Source organism: Cetorhinus maximus, unplaced genomic scaffold, assembly GCF_964194155.1.
Source record: "Cetorhinus maximus unplaced genomic scaffold, sCetMax3.hap1.1 HAP1_SCAFFOLD_2994, whole genome shotgun sequence".
Lineage (NCBI taxonomy): Eukaryota > Metazoa > Chordata > Chondrichthyes > Lamniformes > Cetorhinidae > Cetorhinus > Cetorhinus maximus.
In genome coordinates, this window is record NW_027598922.1 from 2,647 (window position 1) to 17,280 (window position 14,634).

General features: G+C 37.4%; 1 protein-coding gene across 1 annotated transcript; it reads right to left on the bottom strand.

Annotated features, from left to right (window-relative positions):
- Positions 1–4,323: 4,323 nt before the first annotated feature.
- On the bottom strand, positions 4,324–13,573 carry LOC144677763 (beta-1,4-galactosyltransferase 3-like). The gene is made up of 4 exons (XM_078537783.1): positions 13,382–13,573; positions 6,739–6,861; positions 6,059–6,163; positions 4,324–5,020 (listed from the first exon to the last, which is right to left on the bottom strand). The coding sequence occupies exons 1-4, from the start codon at positions 13,399–13,401 to the stop codon at positions 4,867–4,869; spliced, it is 402 nt and encodes a 133-aa protein (XP_078393909.1). The 5' UTR covers positions 13,402–13,573; the 3' UTR covers positions 4,324–4,866.
- Between the last annotated feature and the right edge of the window lie 1,061 nt (positions 13,574–14,634).

Sequence of the window (14,634 nt, forward strand, 5' to 3'; positions counted from 1 at the left end):
TGTACATTGCAGAAAATTAACTGAAACTGAATATATTCACATTTGTGCTTCCAAATTTTTATCAAATCTAATACAACTTGACTTAATAACTTACACACATGAAAAGCAAACATTTACAAAAGGAGGATACCAGAAAAGATATTACAAGAATTTGAATTACTAATTCTACATAACTACCAAAAAGCAATATTACATTGAAGTCTAAAATAGTTTAAAATTGGATCAACCAATTATACTGATTGATGGGAGATTATTATCATTAACAAGAACCTATTTTCTCATGGCTTGGGTCTAATACAATAAATAAAATTGATTCTGGTCTTATAACACTTGAAATCAAAAGCAGAATGTATAGCACTTCAATTGTCTGTAAAATATGAATGTTACAATATGAGACTTATTTACATCTACTGAAAAAATATCAAAAATATTATGTATCCTAATACATAAGACAGGGTAATTGGGATAAATTTATGTACTGCACACAGGGAACAGCAATAGCATAACTCTTAGCATAAAGTCAATTTTTAATAAATCATATTTCCAATTACTTTAAAAATCCCATACAGGTTATATAATAACCTGCTGTGGGCATCAGCTGCTAACAAACTTCATCTTTTAAGCAAAGACATGACTACTGCTTGTATCAAAAGGATTCTAAGTGTAGATTTTCACAGCAACATTTGAAGCAGTTAGACCATTTTCAAAAAAGAACAAGGTTAAGTTAGAGTGTGCACAATTCCCACTTTGTGCATACATATTGGAAAAACAAAGCATGCTGGAAATGAACAGGCCAGTCAGTATGTGACATTGGTCATAGATAAAAAGAACCCGCCCAAAATTTCAATTCACTTTCAGATGTGTTTTCCTAGCATTTTTGTTTTATTTGAAACATGGCACATGGTATATATAACATGCTTGGGTCACGTAATTTCGAACCTAAAATTCCCAAAGCTTTCCACCACCAGGTTTTCTTCAGAGAGTAGTGGAAGCAGGGTCATTGAATATATTCAAGGCTAAGTTAAATAGAGTTTTGATTTACAAGGAAGTTAGTGGGGGTGGTGGGGGGGAAGAGGGGAGGGCATTCAGCAAAGCAGAGTTAAGGTCTGTCAGCCATGATCTTACAAAATAGCAGAACAGGCTCATGGGGCCAAAAGGCCTACTCCTGCTTCTATTTTATAGGTTCTTAGCCTTATTCCAGGGACTATTGTAGACTATTTGAAGAAAATTAATTGTTATAATGGAATTGTTCACTAATCATTGTATCATATACCTACCAAATGGGAAATTAGGTGGGTTATGATATTTGCTCTCGTGACAATGTTCATCACCACCACCCCCTCCCAAGCCCAACAAATAAACAGGTCTCTTGAAATTCCTTGCATATAGAGAGTGATGTAATTTGTGTATTGCTGAGAGAGAGAGAGACAGACACTCACACACATTCTTTTGAAGCTTTTCACAATGACAGATGCAAGAATGCCAAATTTCAAAGGGAGCAACAATTTATACTACTCGAGAAAAGGGTGCTACTTGGTTGGCAAGTTGACTCCAATTGGACAAGGCATTGCCATAGAGAACGCACCGGGAACAACTGACCCCCACACTTTTGATTAATTCAAAAGCGCAATTCCTGAACCCGTTGCTTTTGCCTGTAGAGACAGATCACTGTGTATGAACATATGTAGCTTCTAGTAAGCATAATTAAGTTACATTGCAAGCCTGACTAATAATCTTAAATTGGTTGTTAGTATAATTCTTGACACACTTGGGATTGTTCAGCAAGTGCTGCCAAATCGCTTGACGGCAACACCCAGTTTGTGTAAAACAGGGCCCAAGCTATTCGCTCACTGTGCAAGCTTGATGCTGAAATAGGGCACAAAGTTATCCTGCAGGACAATGGCTACCACAAACAAATCATTGCTTGCTATGTATTGCACAGATTAACGAATGGGGTTAAGGCCACCACTTTCATACCTGCAAAGTGACTGGTCTACCTCAAAAGTAGGTAGCTCAAAACTCTGAGCATCAAGTGAAGCTAGCTGTTTTATCCTGCTCCTATGCAGTACCAACACAAGTGGAACTTTCCACCAGCAGTAGGCTGCCGTTAAGCCAAAACAATGTTCTGCCTACTACACAAATTGAGTACTTTGATATATTAATTTCAGTGCCAGTGTGATGCCAGGTACATAGGCCACGTGTCCCAATGACTGGCCGATCACATCAAACAGCACGTCCCTTCGGCTGTTAGCAATAGGCAGAGCACTGATTGCACTTAGCCTGTGTTTGCAAAACTCAGGACATAAGGTCTAACGTTAGATGCGGTTCTGAGATTGGACAGCACTTGCTGAACAACCCCGATTGTGCCAAGAATTACACTAACAACCAATTTAACATTATTAGTTAGGCTCGCAATGTAACTTACTTATGCTTACTAGAAGCTATGTATGTTCATACACAGTGATCTGTCCTTTGCAGGCAAAAGCAATGGGTTCAGGAATTGCGCTTTTGAATTAAACAAAAGTGTGGGGGTCAGTTCTTTGCTGGTGCATTCTCCATGGCAGTGCCTTATCCAATTGGAGTCGGCTTAACAATCAGCACCCTTTTCTCATGCAGTATAAATTGTTGCTCCCTTTGAAATTTGCCATTTTTGCATCTGTCCTGATGAATGCAAGATGGAAAGCTTTGACAGCATGTCTCTTTTCTCAGCATTACTCAAGTTCTGTACTACCACATAAATAGATGCAATTTTTGCTTGCGTGAAGTATTATAGAAAAGGCACACAATCACAGTTTATAAAGGGTATCCAGACCTTAAGGGTGGAAAGGAGGATGGTACCATGGATAAGTGGTTTAGTTATCTGATGGGGCACAAGAGAAGCCGGCACTCTTTTCCTTCGAGCAGCAAGTTAAGGGGAAATTTAAGATGTTCAAAATTGAAGGTTTTTCATTGATTGCATGGGGAGAAACTGTTTCCAGTGACAGGAGTCAGCAATCAGATGACACAGATTTAAGACAGATGGCAAAAAAAACAGTAGATGAGAATTATTTTACTCAGCAAGTTATGATATGGAATTCTTATATCAGGTTCAATAATGAATTGGATCTCATACTGAAAAATAAAAAAAATTGCAGAGTTTTGGGGAAAAATCAGAGCAATAGGACTGATCAATAGTTCTTCCAAATAGTGAGAACAGGCACAGTGGGCTGAAAAGTCCCTTTGTGCTGTATCATTCTTTAATGTGTCTCAAATAACTCAATAATTACAATACAGGTCTTTAGGTCAATTGTGGGTGAGACATGCTTGTAATATCAAGTGGTCAATCATTTTAGCTATTTTCAGCTTTCACATATAAACTGAAAGCGTTAGGAAGTTTAGCACAACAGAAATGGTCGTACTGTTGCATTAAAAATCAATTCTGTGCAGGAAAATGAGTACTTAATGAAACTCAAACTATGTGATTTTAAATCAGGTGTCACATATTTAGTCTGTGCATGATAGCACATGGAGTGTGTTGGGACATATGATCAGCTCATTACAGAGTTCTTGATCTCAACCATTTTGCTAGCATAAGTCGGGTTTTGCACAAGGAAAGGGATCAAGGGGAAGATCAGCAGGGCTGTTGTTATTGAATAATATTGGTGCACCCTTGAAGGCCAGGCAGGTAGCACAGTCAGTTGTTGCATGACAAGATCAGGGTACTGTAAGAACATTGGCATGAGGCATCAAACCATTTTAAAAAAAAACAATAGAAAATGAGACAATTGAAATGGGGGAAAAATTTTAGGGGTGGAAGGAGAGGGTCTTTGGTAAGCAAGAAGGTTGACCTCTAAGACTACAAATATTAACCCCAAAAGAACTCAACACAAAATAAAAATGGTGACTAGGATTATTCCAGCACTATCAAAATTGTATTCAGCACAAAGTTCTATTTAATAGCTCACTGAAAAAGTGAACAGTAGAAACTACAAATTACATGCTTAATATACATGTGTAGACACAGCAATACAAACTGCATTCAGGTTTAAATTGATGGGTGACATAAATGCAAGCAAAATGTGTCAGAGCTACCAAAGCAGCCCCTTGCCTTTAAAAAAAAACACTCAGTAATTGTAGAACGAAACATCCATAGAACAAGGTGGTAGTAAATTAATTAATTGACGGCAATGCCTCCATAGTGCAAACAAGACTATGCTGGTAAATGTACAGGTTTGAGCATATTTAGTATATTGAACAAGTATAATCAGTTTTAGCTGTATGAGTAAATTGCAACAATAAATAGTTTATTTCATTAGATTGTAGCAGAATCACAAGCCGAAATGTAGACCTGATGCAATTTTTTAATATAGGCAATTAGAGCTTAAACAGAACTGTACGGAGCTGTACAGAACATTCTTGAAGTGTAAATTTATTAACTGCCTTTGGTTCTCTAAATTTTCACTAGGTGCAACACAGGCACCAATTATCAAGTCAACCATGCATGTTGCCAAGGGTTTAAGAATATAAAAATAACCCATTTAAAAGGCCTCATTCCACATACCATGATCTGGGTTCTTAAATTTCATAGTATTTTGTAACCAGTAATGCCTAAGCAACAACTGGAAAGAAACAGTAATCTTTCCACCCACATTGTCCTAGTCACTCAAGAGTACAGAAGTGTGAAAATTCTGAAAATCTTACTTCAGAGACAATTTGTTCAAGAGTAATAGATAGCAGTAGGTAGGTTATCTCTTTGCATTTCTGATGGAGTTCTTAGTTTGTAGGTTTCTTTGGATTTTCTTTATACCCAATAACCTGTATTTGCAATAGTGCCCTTTAAGACAACATCTTGAACCATATTATTGGCTGTTAAGGGACAGACATTTGTTAATTAGCTTTTGCCTGTACGTTTGGACTATTCCCAAAGTCCACAGTGATGTTGGTGTACAAAGGAAGCTCCTCCTTTTGAAGCAAATTGTAGTCTATAGAATTCATCCCATCAGATCGCCATGACCGGGATACCTTTACTACCATGTCAAATCTGTGAAGTAATCAGATTCAAGTTTTATTGAACGCAGTGGTTTAATTGGATATCAAAAGTAAAACATTCTGCCTTCTCTCCCAAAAGTCTCTTTTAAATTGGGCATTTTCCTTTTAGCAGTTGTCACTTCACTATTCACAAATGCTTAAATGAAAATGCAAACTCTTCCCAGAGCTCTGTTAACTATATCAATTCATGGTGGTGTGTCTGAATTAAAAATAGAACTTGCAAGCAGGTCCTTTCCCAAACAGGAAGTCATCAATTTTATTGGTTCATAATCCTTTTAAATCTAAATCCAAACTCAGTAGTCCTTTGTTGATGAGCAAGAGATCGCTTGTGCTTTATTTGTTCAAAAGAGTTTCCTTTAAAATAGAGGTCGTCAATTTTTAAATAGAAGACAACTTTTGAGTCCAGCCTGAAGGGTTTGCAAAATCTCACTATTGATACCCAAAATGTTTTAAAGAGGGACAAGAGAGCTGAAAGTTGGAAACAGACTTGTGGTTGCCAATGTGAAAGGAAAGATGAAAATGAGTGATTTTTTTGTTTCTCTGCTCATATGACTACAATAAATTATAGTCTCTTCAACTGGGTGCAAAATGCACCATTTTTTTTGATGCAATATTATGACAAGTTACAGCTGATGGAAAATGTTCTCAGAGCAAAAGTACCCAACAAAATATTAACAGTCACTTTAAATACTTTAACCTAAGCTACACTCATACTTTTTTGCTTCTCCTCACTGTCCTCTGCCCCCAGCAGATTGCTGGTTTATGCCCATCTGCACCCAGTGCTTATACCTTCCTTCAAATGACTAACTAAACAGGTACTTAAACTGAAAAAAAATCAATAGTCAAAAATCAACCAACTAAAAAAATCAATATGACACTGCTTGTCAAAAAAGAGTAAATTAATGTATTTTATATCTCAATTAATATTTTAAATGCTAGTCACAGATGATCTAAATCTCCAGTTTTTTTTTAAACTTGGGGTTATTACACTGAAGCTTGGCTCATAATTTAAAACCACTTCTGAAAGTACCTTTTTTCATTTTTTTCATTACCCACATCCATACTGTGAGAGATCATTTTGTAATGTCCAAGCGAGAGGGGAGTTCGAATTATCTTCATTCCTGCTAAATAAATTCTAAATAAAAAGTTGAAAAAATTAAGATTTATTTACACAAGTTCTTCAAAAGCTAATCAATCTTAAATGGATCCAACTGCATGACCAAACTAATTATTGGCAGCCTTTAGCCCAGGTGTGTCCATGATTTTTGCTTTTGAGAGTTTTTGGGTGTATATATGAAATTTTATAATGCCCACAACGTTTAAGTCATCATTCCCATTAATTTCCATAAATATCAGCAGCTTGAGATACAGAGATACTGATGTTCCGATTTAGGGTTTAGTTACCAAAGTGACAACAGTGCCAAGAACATCCTTAGCAAATCCCCTAAACCAATAAAATCTAAAAGAAAACAAACATGAACCATTAGTGCAGAAAAAACAATATCAGCTGGATTTCATGGACCAGACTGTTAATGGTCATTAGCTGTTTGCACATCATAGACCACATCTTGCCCTGGGGTTCCATTTAACTATTCGTTAATCTCGAATTCAAATCCACGTCCTAATGATCGTGACAGGAATACAAACTTTATAAAAAGCCATGCAAGATTAACAAATATTTTATAGCCAAGTTTAATGAACAAGTCCTACCTAGCAGAAATGTCATCATCTTCTCCACCCCAACCCCAGTATGTGTTTGGGAAGCCATTAATCCTCAAGTACTGATCAGGAGTCAAGGCTGAAACACCACCAAAATACATCTTATACGGTAGCCTAGAAAGAACACAAACATATGCATCACTTGGGGAAAAAGTTAAAACTTCAAATTAAGTTGAAATCCATGTCTATCATTTCAGTGAAGCATAGCATGCTTTACAGGTCTCCTACAGTTAAACCAACATGCAGCATTCAATTCATATGTGCATTGTGCACCTAAAAAATTGCAAAGTAATTTAATCATTTGTGATGAGTTTTATTAAATGATTCAATAGGGAGTAGCACCTCAAAGTTACAGCCAGTCACTGTGGTGCTGGCAATGTTAGTTACAGTCTCAAAGGGATGGAGATTATGCACATGTACTAGCAATTGACAATAGTGGAGAAGGCGGATTGTTGTTGAGTCAGTGCTGGCCAACAGAAACCACAGACTAGCCACAGATGTTGCTGTGGCAACACCATTTTATCCACATGCACAAATTTTACTCAAAAACCATGAACAGATAAATACACTTTATATGGTCCTGATAGCTTGCATTCCAGGTTGTTAAAGGAAGTGGGAGTAGAGATGGTGGAAGGGCTTACCATATCTAGGAACCTTTGGAAAGTTATGGAAGAATTGGAGACTGGCAAATGTGACACTTATTCAAGAAAGGATGCAAGGATATTCTTACTAACTACAGGTCAGTCAGTTTAACTTCAGTTTTGGATAAGGTTGTAGAAACAATAACCAGGGGAAAATATGAATAGGCACTTGGAGGGGTTTGAGTAATTAAGGAGAGCCAGCACAGACTAATCAAATTTATTTTTTTGATGAAGTATAGAGCAATGACGGGAAAGCAATGGATGTTGTGCATATGGATTTTAAGTGTTTGACAAAAGGCTGGTTAACAAAATTGAAGCTCATTGAATTGGATGGTAAGTATCAACTTGGATAAAAAAAAAATATGTCTGTAAATAGAGTCAAGGTGAATGGTTGTTTTACAGATTGGAGGATGGTAGTGGTGTTTGCCAAGGTTCAGTACTAGGACCACTGTTATTTTATTTGATATATGACTTGGATAGTGGAACATGGTAAAATTTCAAAATTTGTTGACAATACCAAACTTGGAGGTGTGGCAGTGAGGATACCAATTGACTACAACAGAACATAGGCCAGCAGAATGGGCAGACAAGTGGGAGATGTAATTTTATACAGAGGAGTGCAATTTGGCAGAAGAACAGTAAGACACAATATAAACTAAATGGCACAGACTATACAGAAATTGAGGGACCTAGGGGTTCATGTGTATAGATCTTTTAAAGTGGCAGAACATACTGTGTGTGTGGTTAGTAAAACATATGGGACATTGGGCTTCAAAACTGGAGGCATTGAGTACAAAAGCAGGGAAGTTATGCTGAATCTTTATGAAGCTTTAGGTAGGCCACAACTGCAGTGGTGTGTCCTGTTCTGGTGACTGCACTTTAGGAATGACATGAGGGTCTTTGAAAAGATGCAGAATTGCTCAGGGGATGAGGGATTTCAGCTAAAGTTAGATTGAAGAAGCTGGGGTTGTTTCTCTTGGAACAAGGAGATTGAGGTGAGATTGTGACAGGTTTAGATAAGGTAGACAAAGAAAAGCTGTTCCCATTAGCTTACTGTACAAGAACTTGGGGACACGGATTTAAGATTTTGGGCAAGAGATGTAGCAGGATAGGAGGAAGCAGTTTTATGCCACAAATGGTGGTGTGCTGGAATTCATCATCTACGAGGGTGGTGGAAGTGGAGATGGTGAATGATTTCAAAAGACAATTAGATCAGCATTTGGACCTGAGATAAATAAAGTTGCAGGACAATGAAATAAAGCTGGGAAATAGGGTTGACTGGATTGTTCTATAGTGCTGGCACAGACATAAATGGGCCAAATAGCTTCCTTCTGTGCCATAATGACTCTTACATAAAATGTACAGCACAAACAGCTCATTCAGCCTAACTAGTTCATACTCCACATGAACCTCTTCCCATCCTTCATCTAATCCTATTGTTTTCCTTCATGTTTATCTAGTTTCTCCTTCAATGCACATAAGCTAGTTATCTCCATTATTCCTTGTGGTAGTGGTTGGATAAAGGAATTTCTTCTGAATTCCCTAATGGATTTGCTAGTAAATGTCTTATTTATGGCCCCCAGTCATCCACAGTGGAAATATCTTCTGTTTGCCCTATCAAACCTTTTCATAATCTTAAGGGCCTCCCAGGTCACCCTTCTGTCTTCCTTTTTCCAGATGGGAAAAAAAAGAGCCCCACATCTTGTTCAATCTTTTCTGGTGATTACAACCTCTGTTCTGGTGTCACTCTTGTAATTCTTTTTTTGTACCTTTTCCAGTACCTTTATACCATGAAGTATGCACTGTGCTGGTATCCAAGTGTGGTTTCACCAAGGTTCTATAACAAGTTTAACGTAACTTCACTGCTATTCAAATCTATCCCTCTAGAAGTGAACCCCAGTGCTTTGTTTACTTTTGTTTAGGCATTTTAAATCTGTGTCACTAGTTTGTGTGTATTTGTATCCTAGATCCGTGTTCCTCTAACCTATTTTCAAAAGGAGTATGTGGGATCACTTTCCTCCTACAAAAATGCACGACCTCACTTAAACTATATTGAACTTTATTTGCCACTCATTCACGTATATATTTACATGAAATATCTATCACCAATCAGTGCAAAACTTTGCAGTCTCTTTCAGAAGTTGCGAGTTATGGAATAAACTTACCCAACACAAAAGAGGAAACTTTTAACTCCCAAGAGTACGTGGCTTGGGTCATCAGTGTGCTATAAACAAGAAAAATGAAGCGCAATCGCAACCCAGCTCCAGACATCTGAAGCCTCCTAGAAGGTGCCCTGCTAGGCATGGTGGTTACACATTACTAGTGGCTGTGAAACTCTCAGCCACCTGATTTTTTGCCCTTGGTTCCTTCTAGGGCACTACTAGAAACAGAGTATTTCATATTTGTTGCACATAAATGCATTAGCCAGGTGGACTGGTTGATTGTTTGCCAGGGCTAGGACTTAAGTAAACCTCACATACAATGACAATCCCTAGAATGAGCAGACACTCAATCAGCTCTCTGGCTGGCTTCCCACAAGCATAGGATACCATCAATTGCACGTGGCAATGTAAGGAACACCACAGCAGCCAAGAATTTATTTTTTTTTAAAATCAGTCACAAGGGATATTCAATTAATGTACAGCTTCTGTACAACAGCAAGAGACTCTTACAGGTGTTCACCATGTATCCTAGCAGCTGTCCAGCATTCAAGACCTTTTTCTTCCAGAAAGCAGACTTGTGGGCTAGCAGTTAGGAGACCAGGGTACAACCTCCTTCAAACTTAATTCGTAACATGTGAGGAATCCCAGTGAGATGCAGGAGCACTATTAAGAGTCACATGACCACTCGGCACATGATGGAGCACGCCAGAATGTTGAATGTGCACTTCAGGCCTTCAGGAGCCACGATCGGTCCAGAAAGACCCTTCAGTACTCACCTGCAAGGGCATCCACATTTAAAGGCATGCTACGTCCAGCACAATATTGTCTTCTACTTACAATCATCGTCTGCTGCACAAAGACCATCAGGCATCGTCAAAGGGGAAGAATAAGGAATAGGAAGATGGAGCACCCATTTCCAGACCAGCTGCTTACATTTTTCCCTTGGATATCCTCATAGCTAGAAGACTCAATTAATTATTTGACTGGAATGAACAAACAAATGAAAGCTAGTATCCTGTATTCATTTTACCCCACCCACCCCCCCTCCACCTTCACCTCACTGGACTAAATACGAAACAGTCCTTCAACCATGATTCATGATATTTGTTCCCATCATGAATCAAATTAAAGGGCAAGCTGACATTCAGGATGCAATAACGGGCAAGATGTGGAAGTCGTGCCGATAGGTACATTTTGTGGCATTGTAATAAAAGGAAGCATCATAACATCTTGTCAAACACCCATTTGCTGTCAAGGCTCTAAGCTCCAAAATTCCCTCCCTAAACCTCTCTGCTTCTCTATCCTCCTTTAAGATGCTCCTTAAAACCTACCTCTGATGAAGCTTTTGATCATCTGGCCTAATATCTCCTTACATGGCTCAGTATCAAGTTGTGTATCAGAATGTTTCAGGATGTCTTACCCTTGGTGAATTACAATTGCTTTAACTTGAGCTTCCTACCACTATGTGATGCATCCCATGTGGCTTGAGTAGAGGTAGAGATAGACATCTCAAACGCTTGAGAACTAGAAACTATGGGTTTGAGCCCAAGGGCCTTATGGCCATCATCCCTCTTCTAGACCAATGCCACATATCATTCCTACTATTCTGCAGCAGACCAGCTTGAAGATCAATGAAGCACTGAGAGGCCACGGATGAGATGAACAGTCATCCTGTTTAAGGTGCACATGGTTCACATTTGATGTTGCCTATCCTTTGTCTTTATGTGTCATTTAGCTCATCATTGTTGGGTTTGTTTCCTTCAGTTGGTCTGGATTGGTTATATAGTGTTTGCTGAGCTGATCACAATTAGAGGTGCCTCAGTACAATGCTGATGATTCTGAAATCCAGCATTTTCACCCATGTTATGTTAATTTTAGTGAACATGAAGGGTTTTGATAGAGTAAAGACCATTGCTACTAACCAAAGGATTGGCACCCAGAGGACTCTATTTAAGATAACTGTGAAAAGAACTGAAAGGGATAATATATGGAAAATGCTTTTATGCAGCGACTGCACTGTCCAAGTGGTAGAAGCAGATCCAGTAGCAACTTTCAAATAGTTGGACGTTGTTCAAAGCTATAAAATTTATATCTTTTGAGTATATGTCTACCTTTGGTTTTCAGTAACACTTTGTTAACTTCTTACTAACAGCGCTAAAGTGGCACGAGCCATATATACATTTTCCCAGGAAGTTTGTATTGCTAAGCTCACTTTTTTTCTCTTTCACCATTTGTCCTGCAGTAAACTGTAAATAAATTATAATACTACTCAGCAGTGAGTTGCTGAAACAAATTCAGTGATACTGCTGCATCAGTTCTAAAGTCATTGCCATCCTAAAGTAAACCAGCTAACAATCCCAAAAGTTACATATCTATGGTCTACAAACTGGTTAAATGACTCATATTTAAGTTTCCCTCCCAAATAAGCCAAGTGGGCACCAGAGAAGAAAGAAGTTGCTCTGACCAGATCCTTGCACTCACTACTGACATTGAGGTGAGCATCCAGAAGCAACTCAAGACTGGAGCTGCCTTCATAGACTTATCATTAGAATACAACATTGTCCAGTGTGAAGGGCTGCTGCCGAAGCTTTCAACAATCATTCAATGCTGCAAAACTTAGAGATCCACTTCTGTCTAATGTTTGCTTTTCAAAGCTGGTTATGCATTTACAAACACAATTCTGTTGAAAGAACCTGTTCACAGGCCATTGTACTGATTAGTTGATTATAATGAAGCTCATGGAAAAGAGTAAAAAAGATGTCTAGTGTCCTTACTTTCCTAGTAATTGCATCACTGCAGGTGATTTACAAAAGGTGTCCTGCACAAGTTTGAAAGTATTGACAGGCTAGACTGGGGAACTCCTATCATAACTTCTAAGACACCACATGTTAGTTACCCAAAGGAGGAAAAAAATGCTATAATTGCAGACAAAACTATATACAGAAATAATTCTTACCACGTTAGATACAGAAAAAGGAAAATCTGAGACAATAAAATAACCTAAACTTGGTAGACCTTTAAGATTGTTGACACCATGCTGATAACCTACCAAATGTAAAGCATAATAGTAACGTTCAATTTTGAAGATTGCAATTTTAAATTGAATCTAATTAAAGCTGAGTTGGGTGTTAATTTGAGCTAATACAGTGCTATTGTAATTCCAAAGTCAATCCCAGTTTGCAGTGATTATGTTGATATTCACAATCTTGGCTACAAATAAGTGGTGGAATAAAGCAATTAGTCATTTGATAGTACAGAACTCGAGTATTGCTGAAAAAAAGACATGCTATCAAAGTTTTTCATTGTGCAAGACTAAAAGCTTCGATAGCATGTCTCTTTTTTCAACAATAAAGCAATGGTTAGTAATACATCATCTTTTCAGACCTCAATACCTTTCAAGTGAGTCATGTGTTCAGTGTGGTACTTTTAAAAGCAGTGCTGTACTACCAGTTACATCCTCTGCTGGTGGGAAAACTGCCTCTGGATTTTTTAAATAAATTAGATTATGGGGGAAACACTAAAACCAAATCAGGCATAATAGAAGATAAAATCATGATTCATTATTCCTAATATAAAAGCAATTGGAAGGAAGAAAGCCCCTATGGACGTGTTTTCTGAAGCTAAGGAATACAAGCTCAAATCCAGATTAATGAAATACATAGCTTAAGATATTAAATACTTTTAGTGTAATTTAGTTGCACAAGTGCAATGTCTGCATTGAAAGAATTCTTATATTAGTGTCAGTCAGTATAGTGCTTAGTTAACATTCTAAAATTTATCAAAATATGAAACTAAAACCACTATAACTAATTAATCCAGCATTTTCAATACCTGTACTTGAATTTATTCATAGCACTGGATACATGCTTGGGGTATTTCTCATTGCAGATGTACAGATTGTAATCGTTCTCTGGAATAAGGTCAACATCATGTAGAAATAGGCAGTCCCAGTCTTCATCCTTTAATGCTTCCCTCACGCCAACATTAAGTAGCTTTGCCCTGTTAAAGGTACGGTTTCCAGTCTGATGGCAAAATAATTTGCATTTTATTTAAAAATAAGACATTTAAAACATTGCATTCAGTACCCATTTAGTTCACATACCAGAAATGGCTCATTATAAATAGATTAGTATACGCATTGCAATTTAGTATAGTTATTTAGAATTCAAAAATTCAGTCTTGGATTGGACAAAAAAAATACAGCAAGTTATTAAAATGCATCAAATTTCATTGTAAAGTGAAATTTCCGCACACATTTTCCAGTAACTAAAAAAATATTTTATGTTGCAATCAATTTGTTTCCATTGCTACCTTTAACAAGATTGAAGGCAGTGTCTAGAAAATTAACAATGTGAATTTAAAATAAGTTAGCTACAGATTGGAATTAACAATGAGAAGGCACAAATTAGAAAAGCAGCTATTCAGCACGTTTACTTAGTTTAAAAAAATTAAACATTAAGCCTTTGGAATTTGTGGTAATGAACAGTACCAATGCTAAACATGAGGCAAAACATGCATTCAGTTGTCTTTGTCATAGAGTTGAAAGCAGTTGTGGTGGATGGGTGGAGGAGGGTTGGGATGAATGAGAGGTGAAGTTGCAGCCATTAATTTTGAGGTTTCTCAAACATTTGAAACTTTATCAAAGTTCTGAATAGTCATATTGGATTCTAAATTTTAACTGTTTCTCTCTTCACAGATGCTGCCAGTTTTTGTTCGCCAGCATCTGTGATGTTTTGCTTTATTACACTGTTACCTCCCCAGTCCTGAATGCTTGGGACCAAGTCATTTTCCAATTTTGGAATTTTCTGGATTATAGAACAATGTTAGAATGCCTAACCAGTGTGAAGTGGAAAACACCACATATATATTTATTTCAAGCATAAAACAGTGACAAAACATTATAAAGCAGTAATAAAAATTTGGTTAATTACTGTAACTTCCATGTTTCCACTTTCAAACTTCTGTGCTAGAATGATGCCACGAGTTGCTTGGGTCTGCTCAAAACATTTCTGGGGAACTGGCATTTCCAAATAATAGATTTCTGAACTGGGGAGGTTACAATGTATATTTCTTCTTCAACATGT